Source organism: Lampetra planeri, chromosome 24 (assembly GCF_965212315.1).
Source record: "Lampetra planeri chromosome 24, kcLamPlan1.2.h2, whole genome shotgun sequence".
Lineage (NCBI taxonomy): Eukaryota > Metazoa > Chordata > Hyperoartia > Petromyzontiformes > Petromyzontidae > Lampetra > Lampetra planeri.
In genome coordinates, this window is record NC_136130.1 from 2,115,435 (window position 1) to 2,133,726 (window position 18,292).

Below are 18,292 nucleotides of genomic sequence, written 5' to 3' on the forward strand. Positions count from 1 at the left end.
CTCAACAAGCGCAACCACCGTGGGAGCAAGTGCCACTCAGGCATCGGTCTTCACAGCCAGTCACATGCACACAAGTCACAATACCATCAGCAGTCATCATCGGTCAAGAAGATGATGCAGCTGATTATCATCATAATTGTTGGTTATATGGCACCCAAGACTTGCTTGTTTACCAAGGAAAGTCTCACTGAGCCTCAAAGCAATTTTAAGAGGGTCATGCAAAGTTTTAACAGTGGGGGGTGGGCGACGATAATCTGTATTGCCCAATTAATCTCTGAGTATTTTTTTTCCTTTCAAATTTCGACCATAAACCCAGCACAACAATGGCCGACACTTTCCAAATGATGTCAGGGGTACTCTTCCCTGTGAAGCACGTGGTTAATTCATCCGCAGGACGAACCAGGACAGCCTGCCGCATCCGAACTGTGAACCCTCGAAACAGGTGCTGAACGTGCCAATGATCTACTGCTGGGCCATGTCAGCATCCCAGATACCCGTGGAGTATCGATAGTAAAAAAAAATGACGTGCAACTTTATTAAAGGGACTGTGTGTTGTCTGGGACTTGTTTTTAATGTTGTTTTGCTGCTTTGCCCAAGCTTGGAAATTGGTGTACTTATACAATTTGAACTTACACACTATTTTACGTATTCATTTGTAGTGATTTTCTTTCCTTTCCTATACTTTGCACTCCTATTATGTGTTTGCATTCTTTGTTGTTGTAACTTTCTGACCCGCCTCTACCGAACATCTGTGAATAAGAGCTTCATAGCTTATCGGATTTCTCCAGGATAAATAAATATTATGATTATGTGTTTAGGTAGTTTGACAAACTAGGGTCTCAAATGTCCATGCTGGGATCTGATGATTCTTAAAACGCGATAAAAACACGTAAGGCTCAGATATCCAAATATATGGCACCTGCAAGATTGCGAATAGATCGTACGGCATCACTCAAGACTCACAGAAGCCACAATAAGGGACAACTCGACTCTGCAGTCACCAAAACAATACCCGCACAAAACAGCAACCCATTAACCGGCGATTGCCTCTGCGTAGGCGATGTGCGATTCGCACAAAACAAAAACCTGCGGTGCAAATACCGTACCACCACCTGCTCACCCGTGCAGATAATCGCTTTGCATTCATGGGGGTGCCATGGTGGCGAGATGTTAACGACCTCGCCTGGTATACAGAAGGTCGTGGGTTCGATCCCAAGCCTGACATCTGTATATTTGGAGTTTGCGTTTTCTCCCCATGGTTGCGTGGATTTTTCTCTGGGTCCTTCAGTTTTTCCCTCCACATTTAGAAATCTGCTGTAAATGTCCACATGATAAGCCACTTTGTTAGAGCTATCATTCGTGGCCAGATCGCTTCTGAAAAAAAGAGCTGGATAGCTCAGTGGCCCTTACCTGGTAAAATACAAATAGATTGTCTTGTTTTTAGCACAACGGTGCCGCCTTACGTTAAGCAATCGATGAGGTCGGCATTCGATTGCCACAACGACCAACCTCCCTCCATTGTGCTTTGTAACCTCCCCCCAACCAGACCATCCCTCAGCACACACCCCTGCTCACCTGCGCCCCCCCCTCTCCACCCCCCACAGAAATGCAACCCAGCCTTAAATTTTTAAGCGCAGCTCGGCCATTGTGTATAAGGAGAGGGGGGAGATGGTGGTGGACAGGGGTGGGGGAGGAGGATGGGGGAATAGGATGGGTGGTGGAAGGTGGGGGAAGTGGAGATTCGCTGGGCTTTCAAGCGGACGACGGCTAGCAGACAAGTCTTTCGTGCCGGCTCCATGAATTAAACATGACCAGCACTCTCGGGCTAACCTATGGTGGCCCCAAAACACCACGGACGGTTGGGCGGCAGAGTGCTCGCTGTCAGGGTGGGGGGGGGGCGCCGTGTAATGCGAGATGCCCCCCTGCACCCCCGGTAGTAAGGACCGCGGGAGCAACGCGCTGAACGGGATTAACCCACGCTGCACCGCATACAGTGAGTGCTTATACAGCACGCCGCTCGACCCGCCGCTGGGTTTCGATGGGCGGCAATTTTTGCGATGGCTTGGCTTCAAAGCGGCAGAAGGGTTGAGTTTCAGCAAAAATCCGGAGTTGTATTACTAAAAATTAATCTATTTTAATTTGACCAGGTAAGGCCCACTGAGCTATATAGCTCTTTTTTCCAAAGCAACCTGGCCACAAATAATAGCAGCTTAACGAAGTGGCTTCCTACGTGGACATTTATAGCAGCCAAGTACTGTAAAAGCATGTTTTTAAGTGTGGAGGGAAAAACCAAAGTACCCAGAGAAAAATCCACGCCGCCACGGGGAGAACATGCAAACTCCAAATATAGAGGCGTTTGGGTCGGGATCGAACCCACGACCTCCTGCACACCAGGCGAGGGAGTTAACATCTCACCACCGCACTACGTCCACGTGTCCACGCTCCTAACTCTTAACAACCCCACATTGACCGGCGTGGTGAAGTACGGTCAAATAACCCCCACAACCCGCCGCAGTGCCAGCAGTGGATTGACAAAAGAGATGTACTGTAAATATATATGTGCTTGGTTATAAGGCGGTGTCTACTGAAGGAAACTCTGGCAGGTGATTTTCAGCATGTGATATTACACCACTGACAATGAAGCCCCAGAAATTGTATATGCGGGACACACATATATATGTTTTAATGAGGATATACGTGTGAGCTAGGCACTATAGACCATTAACTATGTTGTGTGCAATGAACCACTCTGAATCGAAAGTGCGTGTTTACTGCACGCAAAGCTGTCTGCACCTGTGGGTCTTCAGTGACAACATCACAATCGCACCTTGGCTGTACGACGCAGTAAAAACAGTGGACACGAACAAACGAGCAAAGACGACCAAATGAAAAATGCGACAAATTAAAAGAAAACACGGGGGGAGGTACATTTAATTAGAACAATTGAATATGCAATATCGTGTTTTTTTGTTTTACGGACGTGCAATTGACGAAAAGCCGCAGTGAGCGGTGAAACTAAACGGGTGGCTTATTCTGTTGCCGACGACGCACTGCATGCATCGCGGTGTTTTCCGCACTGCTTGTGGAAAAGCATCTTAACGATACACAACCCAACAGACACGTCCACGCCGCTGCACACATTTCACGGGGGGAGAGAGATTCGCAAACGACATTGTCCGCCCACGCTCTCCACAACTACTTGAGATCGCGAGACACCGAAAGAGCTGCGGTATTTCAATTGCAGGTTGCAATTTCAATTAAGAATCTAGGAAATATTTTTTAGCTTCCCCTGACCCCATACTATATAACATTACAACCGTATCCATCTGCATTATGCCACAAGATAACAACATTGTTTATTGGGAACTCTCGCACCGCATGTCAGAGAAGAGCACCTAAAGACGACGTCGCACACCTACTGAAGTCACTTCATTGGTCGCTTTATCAGCATCATAATATTGATTAATACTGGAGCAATCCGATGAGCTATAAAGCTATTTTTTCACAGATGTCCAGTAGGGGCATGGGGTCAGAAGGTGACAACAACAAACGCGAGCGGCACACCTTTAGCAGTCCGTGAAGACAGCGTACATTGCACGCCTTATCCAATCGAACGTTTCGAATTTTCATTTGGAGTTTTCCATATTAAGTGCCAAAAAAACTATTTAATGACCTTTTTAGTGCCCTCCATGGATGACTGGGCTTAACAACCATCGATGCACGATGCTCGGGAACCCGGTTTAATCACGAAGCGCTTCTCCGACTCGGCGCTTCAATCCCCCCGCCCCAACGCCACCCGAGCCACTAAACGTACACACAGGTGACTTGTTCACTTTCTGTGTAGAATTCATGTTCATGAAGCAATTGGCCAGCACTGCTGAGATCCTGAATTCAAGCCGCTTGTACCCATCCAAGGTTAACCAGGTTCTCATGTGGCGAGAGTTTAATGATCTCAGGACCGTCACTTCATTGAAAAGGAGTCCAGCTCAGTGGGCTAAATAGAAAACGCTAACAAATTACATCACTCGATTCTCTGTCTGGGTAAAGCATCTCCCTCTACTAATTAAGGTAAAAAAAAACAACACAGAAATAGTGCGAACACAGCTGCATGATATTGCTATGATAATCCCATAATTGCTCTGCACTCTTCAACGTTTTACGATGCACTTAATGTGGCTCAGTCTGCGCCATGACACGAAAAGCGTGCATGCTTTGCGATCAGCGAGATGTGCACCCACTGTGGAGGGCTATTCATTCGGTGCTACATGAATTGCATTTCGAGATGCACACCAGCCACATTTTCGCTGCCGAGTATCGCGCCACAAAAACAAATCGACGTGAAAAATGTGCCACGCAGCAGCGTGGGGCAAACCCAGGGCAGCACGCAAGTCAGACCACAGACAACTGCAGGCTGATCTCACCCACCGACATAAACAGCCACAAAGACAGGCATTGGCAGAACATCGCAAAAGCCGGACATCGTGCCTAGAGTTCACATCGACTAACACAACAATTTTAACATAAAAACCCAATGTGTTTTATAATCAAACCCCGTGTGCCGGCCACTGCCTCCATCTCACCACCGTGTTGACAGCCTTCAGGAACAAGTGTCACAAAAGACAGCGTGCGCTCGTGGGCGAGTGACCTCATCGCCGAGCAAGGTCGTCGGCATTCGCGTTTTCATGCCGTTGTACCTTGCGGCGCTGCACGACGTTTGAGCCGAGCTGGGTGGATACAGTCAGGGACCATTTCATCATTGCAAAGTTTCACAGCACAGGAGGCTTTTTGAAGGAGGTTTGTTTTGGTGCGTTCAGGCTCCCACACAGCTAACGACGACCGGAGACTTCACTCGGACAAAACATGAATGAGCTTTTTTTCCCGGGTTGCTGTTATACCGTTATGCCGTTATATATGTGGTGTAGCATGCTGGCTCTCAAGGCCAGGCTCATAAGGCTCCAGCCGTTCGAGCTATTTAGAGGTTGCACCATAAAAAGGGTGGGTTACGATGCACATAAGGGATTACGTGCCTCTATAGAATGCTTTGCACTACATCAATAATGTGTGTATTGATGAGATGAAAATGCAATGTTGAGAAGTGTGCTGCGTGATGAAAATTCATGTCTTACACGTTGCACATTCAAGCAAGAAAATGAATACAGCTATGTGAACATAGTATGTTTGCATGTCGCAGACGAGTAAAAGTGTTCACAGTCATAGGTGTAAGGTTTGAAAAAATACTGAAATTTACAGCCCAATGGGCTATTAGCTCTATTTCAGAGGTGACCCTGTCCACATTTGATAGGTCATCAAGTGGATCATATCGTAATGTGGGAATTTACAGTAGCAGCCAAATAATCTGAACACATATTCGGAAAAGGGGAGGGCAAAACCAGAGGACCTGGAGAAAAATCCAGACAACCACAGGGAGAGAGAGAGAGCATGCGAACTCCAACTATAATACAGGCATCGTCAGTGTCGGCATCGTCAGTGTCGGGATCGAACCGACGACATCCTGCGTATAAGGTGAGGGAGATAAAATGTACATTGACCATATCACCAATTATAAACACGTAAAAAAACAGTGAGCTGGCGATTAATGGATATTTCACAGAAGTTAAAAGGTGATCATAAAAAAAGAGGCGGGTCTTCCGATTCCGAGGAAACTAATCATAACAATGGACAAGAAGAACTGAAGGCCTATTGAGACATCCAGAGCAGGGGCAGTATGTGTGTGAGCTCCCACCCGCATCGGACTGGCTGAAGATGATGAGCGAGTGGGGGGGGGGTGTACATTATTAGCAGAGAAAGCACCTCCAATTAGCGCGGTTGGCTACGTTACGGTGCGAAAGAAGTTCAAAATACATAAACAGGAAGAGGGACAAACACGAGACTTGAATAGGTGTGCACGGGCAGCGCTGTGCGGTATTTTGACGAGAAGTGCTCGCGAGTGTGCGGCATTTTGTAGAGGCAAAACGCGGCCTCCTTTTTGAGTTCCAATGAGTGCCCGAGGCAGTGGCATTCTGTGCCAAATGAAATTTGGTGAAAAAGAAGTTTACGTAATCAACTGGCATCCCTCAAGGTGGTCTGGAAATTACGGGCCGCGTGCCCTAATCGGATAAAATAATTAACGTCTAAAATGGGGAAAAGCAATCGCAACGAATTTGCAATCCCGTGTGCATTCTGTCGTGCCCAGCATCAGGCAAAAAATACATTTGCGATGCTCTGCCTTAGCCACACAGCAAATGGTTGCCACTGCTGAACTAAAACACTGATCTAAAAGGTGGCCGCTCGCGAATTTGATGGACAGCATGGATGTACAGGATACGACCTCACTGACAATCATTGCCCAGGAATTCCCCTTGGGGCGGACATAAGATGGCACACAAAAAGGTACACTGAACTCGAGGATGTAAAAGGCGGGCGGTTGAGTAGTTTGGATATTGATCTGCGACAGCAAACGCAAGAGGAGGAAGAAGAAGACACAGAGAGAGAGAGAAAACACAAAGGGTCGGATAGAAATGCCCTGAGAAAGGGCAGCAATTGTGAAGGGAGGGGCGTTGTAGGAGAGACGTGGCGGTTGTACTCACAAGCTTCCCCGCCTTGGCAGACTCAGCTCCTTCTGAAAGACACAAAATGGCAATGGGAACATTAGCGAAAACCTCGAGATTAAAGGAAGACGCTTCGCGGAAGCCAGGTGAGGTGTCTTTGTGTACAAACAAGCTTCACGACGGCATTCACCTCCGCTGACAGCCCGAAGGCCAGTTAGTAGATGTTCTATAGTCCTTTAGTGATGGGCAAATGTCTTGAAAGTATGAATCCTGTAAACTTCTCACAGAACAATGTTAATTTTATTGCCAACACAGGCATGATGGCCTGGGTCATGACTGTGATCTACATCAACTTGGGACCTGTAATCAGAATTGGTCCTGGTTTATGAGCGTACGCTTACAAGACGGAGCAATTTGGATTTATACAGCATCTAAATGTGACCGCATCTCAAGATGCTGTACAGGAATATAGTGAGGCAGATTGGAGAGGTAGTTATTGGCAGAGAAAAAAAGGAAGACTTAAGCCTGGACTTGGAACATGGAAGGTTAGTTGACAGCATGTATCATGGGGGAGGGGGCAGCTTAATACGATGTGCACAAGTTTTCTATGGAGTGGTGGCACAGTGGTTTACAATATGCGGTACATGCTGCTGGCAATGCAAATTTGATTGTAGGCCATGAACAACACCGGTCGAAGATCATATCTGAACCAAGCCAGGGCCTCCCATTAACTGGCTCAGGCTTGAACAGGTACCTGACACGGTACGCGAGTTTCAACATTCGGTATGTACCTGTGGCAAGAAGGAATTGTGCTGACGATAACCATCTCTCATAGAACACTACCATTCTGTGAGGCTAAACAGGAGCTGTGTTACGTTTCAAGAGTTTGTGAGTGATGGGCCAGCGATCGCTTCCTGGCATTTCTGCAACTCCCAATACTCATGCCCACTTCGCAGTCAACTTATTCAAATGTACCAACCCTATCCAATCAAATCCACATTAAATGTTTACATGACTAGCACACCGGGTGCCTGATCAAAATAAGATACCTGCACTGCAGAGGGGCACAAACGGACGCATTTCAGAAATCCTGGGACATGGCACTGCGCTACTATCTCAATGGGTCTGCGGTTTGATACCTGGCCATTCACCACAAAAGCCGGCGGCAATGAAAAACTCAGCCTGACTTCCCTGTCCTCTAGGTTGACTCAGACTGAAATTAGTACGTGGGATAGGATTTTAAACATCGGCGCAGGAGAGACGATAACTGCCCCGGTGTTTATATTTCATCACAATCAGAAATTTCAGGCCATCGGATATAGTTTATGGGATGTATATATTAATGTTGATGTACATTTGTACACCTGTTACATATTTTAATCAAATATGTATTCTCAATCTGTTGCTGGATGGAATCTCTGATGACGGTCCGAGCATTTCCATAATTGTACAGCAGAAATTTAATTCAAATCCCCATGTGCCTCAAATGCATCCTTACCCTCAAGATGCAACAAACTCACAGCCTATACTGTTTGTACACATGCTCATACCCACACAAAATACTTTGAGATAACCACGTTGTGTAAAAACGTTCAAAGATACGTGCTTTTTTCTTAAGATATGCACATTGCACACACAAATGTATGTGTACATGCAAATTCCACCGAGAGACGAGGCGAGGATTACCCGGTGGGTTTGATATTCCACAAAGCTAATGGTCCAACCCTAAACCGCATCCGGACAAACCACGGCAGATACGGATACCTGATGCATAAATGGAAAAATTAGAAACTCTCCGATGTGCGACTGTGGTCATCCAGAACAGACCGTGCAACGGAAAATGACGCAATGCTCGATTCACAAATATGAAGGAGACATCACAGCGATGATACACTCTGGTGCTCCTGACGCGATTATCTAGACTTGACCACCTGAATATGAAATTGTAGTTGTTGCAATGCATCTACATCAGCCATACGAAAGATGAAGAATCCAAGTCACTCATTTAAAAACAGATTCCAACCACGAAACTACCCAACCATTATACACAGACCTTTGTTCTGTGTCTCAATGTATGAATTATATATTTTAAGTAATTGGGCTATTGGCTTTCCAGACCAATATCATCCAGCAGCATTTGTTATCAGACTAATGGAAAACAAGCTGGCCAATAACTAAAACACGTGCTACCAACTGAATGTGAAATTGCAGTTGTTGCTCTGATCTACATCAGCCTTACGGAAGAACCCAGGGGCACATAAACATGAAGACTGCAGAGATCGGCTTGCACCCAACGCCGATTAAACAAAGCAATTGGGAGACATCACACAAAAACAGCACAACGGCAGCTACACCAACAACACCACCACCAAACACTCCCACTACCTACCACAAGCTTGTCATTCAATCATAACGCACATAAAAACAAGCCCACGCTCGCCACGCGATCAACTTTGCTGGCTCGCCAACGCAACGCAAGAGACGCCCCCCCCCCGACCCGGCAGGACGTGCATTAAGAGCGGAGCGGCAGCGAGTACCAGTGCGTTTACCTCCTTCGCAGTAAAGGGAAGCATTGCGGCGCGAGGGAAGGCGGCTGCCTTCACTCGGGCACTGCTGCTGCTGCTGTTGCCGCCGCTGCCGCTGCTGCGTGGTAGCAACGGTTCGAGCGCATGCCGCGTGGCTCACCCTTGTACCCGGCGGTGGGCAGTGGCGGGGGAGAATAGCGGCTCAGGGCGTGGTGTCGCTCCCTCTCTATCTCACTCCGTTATCGCCGCCACCACCGCTCTCTGCGTCTAATCGCCACCCCCCTGCCACCCCCTATTGTTCTGCTGATTGCCGACCCATGAGTCCCCAATTGCCCACCCGTCTGTGCTCTCGCTCGCTCGTTCATTCGCCTACTCGCCCGATCCTCCGCTGCTCCCCCACCCGCCCGGCCCAGTGAAGGAGAACACACGCGTCACGTGGGAGAACAGCTCGAGGCTCCGATTACCAACAGCGCGTAATAACGGTGGTGCCGCGAGACTCGCCTGCCCTACCGATTTAAGCGGCAGGGTTGCCGACTCTTAAACCCCATCAGCAATTGTCGAAGGAAACTGGACCGCTTCATAAAAACAAAGTACAGCAAATTATGCAATTTGTTTTTAATATCAGTGCGAGGTAATAAAGCGGTTCAACCATCTGCAGGCTGTCACTCAAATCCATTGGCATATATGAGTGGAGTAGGTAATGATGTTTAGGAAAAAAAGCAGACTCCCAACTGTTTGAGCAGGTGGCAGCATTTTTGACACTGGTTTGAGATGTCGGTTAGGTTTTCCACAAATACTAATAACATTGGATTTTCAATCTTCAAATTTTAAACTTCAGAACGCTGTCCGTGAAATGCCATAGTTACAAACGACAATATCTGACTTTGCATGAATCATTTTATCATGAAACCTCTCTCCCCACCAAGACATAATAAACCCAGGTGCACACAAACTGCCACGTTTAAAATGTTAATTTACCTGGCATATAATAAGATGACAAAGCATTCAAAATTTGTTTTTGCAAATTACTAATATGAATTGTAAGCCTGCTCATCTCACTGTTATTAGCTGTAGCGTGACATAGTAACCCTCCATCTCGCATTTTACATCTATTGTACAAACGGGGTGAGAAGTGCTGGCACAGTGGTTCGTGAACTGCATGATGAATCCTGTGACCTGAATTCAATTCCTGGACAGTACTAATACCTGTAGCAAGTGATATATATCGTCCTAGACTCCCCGAACCGACCTGCACTGACCAGTGTGGTCGTGAACGGTCAATATTTTTTCTATGATCCTTGAAGTTGTTGTTTTTAAGTTTTATTTTTATGTCTCTCCCATATTCTTCCTTTGAGAAAAATACTTGTAAATCCACTGTTGGATGAGAGCCTCTCCATGGTCGTGGAGAGCGGTGTAGATAATTTGACCGCTTTACCGTCCTGACCAGTGCCGGTTGGTGAGGGTGGGAAACAAAGACAGTGAGCGCATAGTACAGTACAACATTGGATTTACTGTAGCTGCATTGCGCACTGTTGCTAAAACAATAGGCCTTCACAGGGCCGCAAATACAGGAAATTAACCAATATCATCTGCTAATGATGATTATTTTTGATGAGGACTGGTGACTGGAGAAGGCTGCACACCGAGTGGTGTGGGGTGCGGGGATGCCGGGAGGAGCGGCCGTTTGCTGGGGCGGGGACAGATTACGGGGGAGTAGGTGGGTGGGCGACATCTCCCAGGCCGACACTTGATCCTCAAGATAAATCCCAAAAGTAAACGTCTGCCTCTCAAAGTGGCGCCTCTCCACTTGTGCTGCCAAATGCACAGCATTCACTCACACCACTGCGGCCACCATCGCCACCACAGCAATGCGGGATTCCACGAGGCGAGCCACGGCGTGGCATCTCGTGGCTGCCACATGGCAACTGGTCAGGCCAACATTTGTTCCATTTGGTGGGCTGGCACTGACTTGTTAAAACACTGTCCAAATGCATCGCCTTCATCGGCTACGGTCAACGGACCACAAATATGACAATCACCTCATTCGATATCCAAACATCGCACCTCCATGCGTTGACATTCCTTCTCGAAGACACCGGTGTAATCATCAACCACACCAAAACATCCATAGGCCAAAGTTCATGAATGGGAAATTAAAGACATGCCACAGGAGTGTGATTGTGGCAATGTAATCCAAACCATGGACCATATAGTAAAACACTCTAGTTTGTGTTCCTTCAATGGAGGAGTTGCAAAAGTACACAAACGCTCTCTCTCCTGAAGCCCTCTCATGGCTAGCAAACCACGACATTGGCATTTAGCTCCTGAACAGATTGCCATACAGAAGAGTAGAATCTTTTTTTTTGTCATTTCATTTGACCAGGTAAGGCCAACTGAGCTTATGTAGCTCTTTTTCAAAAGCAACCTAGCCACAAATGACAGCTGAACGAAGTGGCTTATCATGTGAAAATGTATAGCAGCCAAATATTCTACACGCATGTTTCACAATGTGGAGTGACAAACCAGAGGACCCGGAATAAAATCCACGAAACTCCAAATATACAGCAGGCGTCAGGGTCAGGATCTAACCCACGACCTCCTGCATACCAGGTGAGGTAGTTAACATCTCCCTGCCACCGTGGCGCCTGATGAAGGCTTCTTCATTCTGTCGGCATCTCCTAAAGTCTTGCGATGCTACCATCTATCTCGCTTCTGCACATAAGCTGACCCCATCTCTCCATACCCACTGTGGTCATCCTGAAGGGAGTTATCTCCTTGGTGTCCCATTCCATCACCAACCTTGTGTTTTGGAAATCGCCCCTTTATTAATTACCAGTGACGGTGATGTCTCTAAGTTGCACGTGTCATATGATCCCGGTAACACATTCCTGCGGAGGGAGCTGGTAGGAACCTTGGGTTGCTCGGTCAATGGCCAGGGTCAACGGCGGCGTGGTGTATTCCGTAAATATGCCCGACTGTGAGGGCGGGCACAAGCCGGCGTGAGGAGGTTAAACGTTGAGATTTATAAGGGCACCACGGGGTGACCAGCCCCTCCCCACCCAGCCCCACCCCTCCCACCCCCCACCCAGCCCCTCCCCACCCTCCCCTCCCCACCCAGCCCCACCCTCCCCATCCAGGCCCTCCCCACCCAGCCCCTCCCTCCCCACCCAGCCCCACCCATTTTTGGATGCACGACGGAGGGACACAATAATCCCCTGTGGGCTGGTGGAACCAGGAGGTTCCTACCAGTATTACTCTTTCTGTCTCTCCATGTCATTCCAATCATGCATCTTGCCATGCTTCCTTACATACTTTTCAGCCTTTGTTCCATCTTCTTTGTTCGTGTCCATGTTTCTGATCCATGTCATTGCGGGTAATGTTCGCTAATTCAAAACTTTTTCTGTAGCCACACGGGTCTGTTATTATGAAATGAAGTTTTACAAAAGCACTATACCCTGCTCTCAGTTTCCTCCTTTATGTCATCTTTTTAATCCCCTTAAGTGCTCTCATCTCTTTTGCATCTTAGTACTGGTCTCATTTTATACATTGTGTGAATTCGCTCAACATACGTGTGCCGAGTGACTCATTCTTCGTACACCTTCAAACAAGAGCAAACATATCATGACCAAAATATGTCTAGGGCTCGCAAAGAGGGCAGCATAACCCCCAGTTCCATAACAACCCAGCCCAGCCACTGCATTAACAAACGCAACCAAATAATGGACTCCTTCAACCGTGCTGCAAGGCTGCTGCTGGGGACCAAACAAGCAACCAGCAATTGTGTCGTCCCGATTGCCCAAACCCTGGCCTGACGCGCGTTGACATCCGTTGGTCAGACCTAGAGAGAGACGCTTGAGTGGTGGCCATTACGAATGGTTACATTACTTTTTTTAATTGGGTGCTATTGTGAACAATAGCCATATCAGATATTAATACATCTAATTGTCATAATCATTGGTTCACTGCAGCTCAAAGACTCGGTCTTACACAAGGCGTGTGGTGAAGTAAGGAGATGTCTATGTGCTCAGAATTTGAAGGCCTGAAGATCAGAATTGGTGATTTGCCTGACAATGTGTTCAGGGAGGCAGATCCATATCCAGACAGCAGAGTGAGGGGAGCTTCTGTCCAGGGAACAATGTTCTGGCAAGTGGGGGGACAAGGGCGTGGCTTGGCAGGGTTGTGCATAATCTGGTGGCACGGCGTCTTTCTTATACTTCTGGCCACCGCCTTTTGCACCGAATGCAAACGTGTGTCGTGGCCCTGCAAGTGACAACTGTGTTAGCGAGACGTGTGGAACATTCATGATGCAGGCACCGCGACCGTACCTTTAATTGGTGCCCTGAATGGGATTTGTAAAGCCATTTAAATTTAATTTGATTTGCTTGTGTAATGAAAAGAAACTGCATTCCATCACTTTCCCACTTATGGCCTTTCGCTAATCATTATAGTAACCGTATTCTGAAAGGGATAGTTTCTAATGATTTTTTTTGGAATTAGATACAAAAATTATCATAGTCCAAGGTTTCCTTTCCATGACATCACTAATGGCATTCCATTGGCACTCAGAGTTCTAAATATCGCATAAATTCCAAACTGAAATATAAATGGATAAGGAAGCACATTGTTTGACCTTAGCAATCGGATTAATTATTAAAGTTTACACGGTGTACGAAGCAACCTCATTATAATACTTGTGATGTTAAACATCTCATCACTTGTGAGTGTACAAAACCTTTTGGTGACAGCAAAACTATAACAAACAAGATGCTCGTACGACGTATTTTTAGCCAGCACTTTGATGCGCCTACGCTTAGCCTTGTGCTCGCAAGTCCCAGCCGAGGAATCAAATGTAACACTTCCCCCTTGCCCTGTATTCTACCGATCCCTGGAGAGATCAGGCCTATACTGAGGCAGGCAGCTGAGCAGGACCAAGGCATCACAAGTCCCGTGACTGTGGGAGCAATTTAAAACGAGGATGTAAATGAAGCAACATGGCTATGTGAAAAATAATAATATATGTTTACCATGTCTGGCAATAAAGCAGATGTTAAGATGTTCAAACACCAAATAGAGACCTTTTGCAAGGAATCAAGTGTGCATTAAAGCACACGTACTTGTGGCAAAACATGCAAACGAACATGCTCTGATAATAAATGCATTTTCTTTGAAGCTGGTTGGCCTACACCAAAGACAGCTTTCTTTAGGGCCTAGTTTCACCAGTGTCAGACCAGAGAACGCCAAAAAGCGAACAGCACAAATACAATGCACGTATCAGAACATTTACAGCTCAGGTTGAGCAGCTAACATGGGTATAGCAGACCCTCAATAGACAGTGCCTCATATGTGACCGCAGGTGCGATCAGCTGGGCGTGGATTTGCACACCGTATCGCACACTTGGGGAGACACGGGTTTGTGGGTCACATAAATGTGCACATTCACAATCACCTCTCTCTAATCCACCCACTGGGATGTGAGGTGGGCAGGATATGACAGTACAACAAAGTGGATCTGTGGACCTGTACGTGTTGGGCACATTTGTTTACAACTCGTGAAATTAACACGGCAGAAGCTGGAAATAAGCACGCGTATATTAGCACAGTTCTTATATAAATGATGACACGTGCTTGCATTACACTGGTAGGGGGAGGCAAGAGGAAACTTCTGATACAAGCACACACTGCTTTGGATATAAGCATAGCTGGCCTTGCTCTCAAGGCCATGCACTTATACCCAGCTTCGACTTCGTGCGACTACTTAAATTCCACTAATTCAACCATTAACGCCACTAAAACATTATTTATTGATGTATTGTTACAAATATCCACACGCCCACATTATATCCATCCTCAAACACACTTTCAATGTTTTCCCAGGATTCAACAATATTCAAATGTTTACGTTAATATAAAACGGTTAATTAAATGTGCTATAGTAAAAAATGTAAAGAGGTGTGTACAATCTATGACGATGCAAGTTTGCGCTGGTTAATATTGTTTAATTCTGGCCAGAACATTTATTTCGCGATTACATCGGATGATTTTTTTAATAAAGTCACGAAGATGGCCCCCTAATGCCCTTTTATCATCCCAAACGCCTCCACACCCTCACGTACACCATCTCGCCTTACCCCCCATCTCGTTCCACGGTGGCGAGATGTTAACGACCTAGCCTGATATGCAGGAGGCCATGAGTTCGATCCCAACCCTGATGCCTGTATATTTGGAGTTTGTATGTTCTCCCCGTGGTCACGTGTATTTTCTCCGGGTCGTCCGGATTTTTCCTTCCAAATTTTGAAACATGCGTTTGTAGTATTGGCTGCATTACATTTCCACGTGATAAGCCACTAAATTGAGTTATCATTTGTGGCCAGGTCGCTTCTGAAAAAGAGCTACATAGCTCAGTGGACCTTACCTGATAAAATAAAAATAATGGTTTAGTTTTTCGTCTATAGTTCCCACGCCTTCACCCCTTTGATGCTCGCTTGGTTTGGGTAGACTGGCTCAATTCTCAATTCACCCCTAAAATTAGTTATCCACACACAGACCTTCAATTCGTGTGATTCTTCAAGGGTGCACTGCCGAATATCTTAATTATAAGCGAAATATTCGCGCAAACGCACAGACACTTCGCGAGATGCGCCAGAGATAATAGGATCATTGTGTCCACATTGAAAACTGTGCCATCACGTGACCTTGCCTACAATCACTCTATGACGTAAATGCGGCAGTGTGGGTAAGGAGTCCTCGACTTGGAGCTTGGAGTGGCCAAGGTATTGATACAAGGGGACTGGACAGTGAAATTAATCTGGCAGGGTAGGGTACAATACATGTGCAGGTATGTATGGTACATAACGTTTCAGGAAATGGGCCTCTTCATAGCAGAGCTAGGAAGAAGGGCCATTGGCTGTCAAAGAGAGTTTTTATTTGTATTTTACCAGGTAAGGTCGACTGAGTTATGAAGCTTTATTTCAGTAGCGACCTGGCCACAGATTATAGCCCAATGAAGTCGCTTATCACGTCGAAATTAATAGCAGCCAAATACTCGAAATACATGTTTCTAAATGCGAAGGAAAAAAACGGAGAACCCAGAGAAAAATACAGGCACGACCACGGAGAGAACACGCCATCTCCAAATATACAGGCGCAGGGTCGAGATCAAATCCACGACCTTCTGCACACCACGCAAGGAAGTTAACATCTCACTACCGTGGCACCCTCGAGGCAGAAGGGCCATTACACAGTGCTATTGATGCATGTGTTGAGTATTTGTTATTTGTGCTTCGGTACCACTGCCACCACAGTATCACACCATTAAAGTATGTACGTGCTACCACTGACACGTTACTGTGTCATTTGTTTGGTGAATTTTAGAATTGCGTGGCAAAAATGCTTATTAAATAGGGGCATTCATTTTGGATAACACTTTCAATAATCCAAAGTGAATTACCCAACTGAACTGATGGTTCTGTATTAGAGTGGGCAAGGGTTCAATATTGCATGAGTCAAGGGTGCTATATAAGATGGTTAAAGGTTTTTTTTTTCTGGGATTGACTTCAAGGCTAAGTGTGGCATAGCGTACAGTTTGCATAATAACACAACTGTATTATTACAGAGCCGTTTAAAATATCAAGAAAGTATCACTAAGTCTCAAGCCTCTGTTTAAAGAGGATCTTGCCTGGGAAGTTTTATTGATTGAGTAGATCACTGTGGCGAAATGGGAGAACCTTCAAAAGACCTCTCAATAACTTGTAGACAAGTCATCTACCTACTTTCTGTACTGCTACCTACTCATCGCCCTACACATTGGGGAGTCTGTTAACAGGAGATTATGCTTTGCGTGTTCCACCAACCCCTCCATGAAGCAAATGGTCCACCCTAAACCGCATCCGCACAAACCATGGCAGATGCGGATACCCGATGAACAAATGGAAAATTAGAAACTCTCCAATGTGCGATTGTGGTCATCCAGAACAGAGTGCACAACATTTCACGATGCCATGCCCAATCTACAAATCCGAAAGAAACATTACAGCGATACACTCTGCTGCTCCTGATGCGGTTATCTGGGGCTTGACTACCTGAATGTTAAATTGTAATTGTTGCTCTGCATCTACATCAGCCATACAAAAGATGGAAAAAAACAAGTCACACTCATTTATAAACGGATTCCAACCACCAAACTACCCAACCATTATACAGACTTTTGTTCTGTGTCTCCATGTTTTGAATACAAATCTTCAAGTAATTGGCCTGCTGGCTTTTCAGACCAATATTATCAAGCAGCATTTGTTATCAGCCTATTGGAAAATCAACTGGCCGATAACTAAAACACGTGCTATTTATATGTTGTGATAAAGAATGGAGGTCTGTTTCTAAGTTAATACCATTATGCTCTGAAACTATGAAAGGTGGTTCATCATCCTTTGAAGCTCCAACCCCAAAACATTAACTTACATTTTTTTTGTCAGCAGCACCATTAAACGAAGGGTGCTGATGGCGTGCAAGGCTTCTCGTGAACTCCACGCAGAGTGGCGGGCAGGAAGGGTGACTTCGGAAAGAAGGGAGTATCACATTTCTGCAACAGATGTTAAGGATGCTCTGAAAGCTCTCAGCTGTTCCAGACCCGATACATCACCAAAGCAGAGCCAGGAGCCTCTCTGTTGTTGCCACGGACGTAAGGGTGGTGGTGGTAATTCTCATAGAGAGGTGACTCACAATTCAGAGCGTGCAGCACATTGGCGTCCCCCAACCCAACCACCCTCCCCCAGAGCAACGGTAACCGTGACGCCGCATCATTATTGGAGGTCACCAAAAAAAGAAACCCCCCACGAGGCAGCGAGAAAAGTGTGCCAGAAATACTGGGGAAAACACAGAGCAAGCCTGTGTCATTGAACAACAGCGCTGAGAAAGTTTTGGCTCGGCGTGATCATCGCCTGCTGAACATTTCACCCCTGCTGAGCACTCGGCCAGTGTCATTAAGTGTTAGTTGTTTTTTTTTCACGTCCACAGCCGCGAATGCGGCACCGTGATAATTAGAGGTACGGTAGGCTCTCGAATAACCATAGTGAGGTTTTAAAGTTAAACAACAAAAACGACAACATAGAACTCCTCTAAACTGCGGCCCTATTGTCCGTGACTGCTATTATTCTGCGGCAGCAGAAGGATCCCTAGAAACTCATATTTCTTCGTGCCCATATTTTTCCTATTATCCTTGATACG

The 18,292-nt window shown here is 46.2% G+C and overlaps 1 protein-coding gene across 5 annotated transcripts in view; it reads right to left on the minus strand.

The window, feature by feature from the left end:
• The window catches only part of LOC144726652 (microtubule-associated serine/threonine-protein kinase 1-like), a 287,826-nt gene that overhangs the window by 142,662 nt on the left and 126,872 nt on the right, over positions 1 to 18,292 (minus strand). For 4 of the 5 annotated variants that reach the window (XM_078605400.1, XM_078605399.1, XM_078605398.1 and 1 more), the window contains exon 4: positions 6,588 to 6,619. In XM_078605400.1, the coding sequence (XP_078461526.1) occupies positions 6,588 to 6,619 (32 nt within the window). Of the gene's footprint in view, positions 1 to 6,587; positions 6,620 to 9,097; positions 9,238 to 18,292 lie in introns of those variants that run through there. The other variant, XM_078605404.1, reaches the window with a different exon arrangement.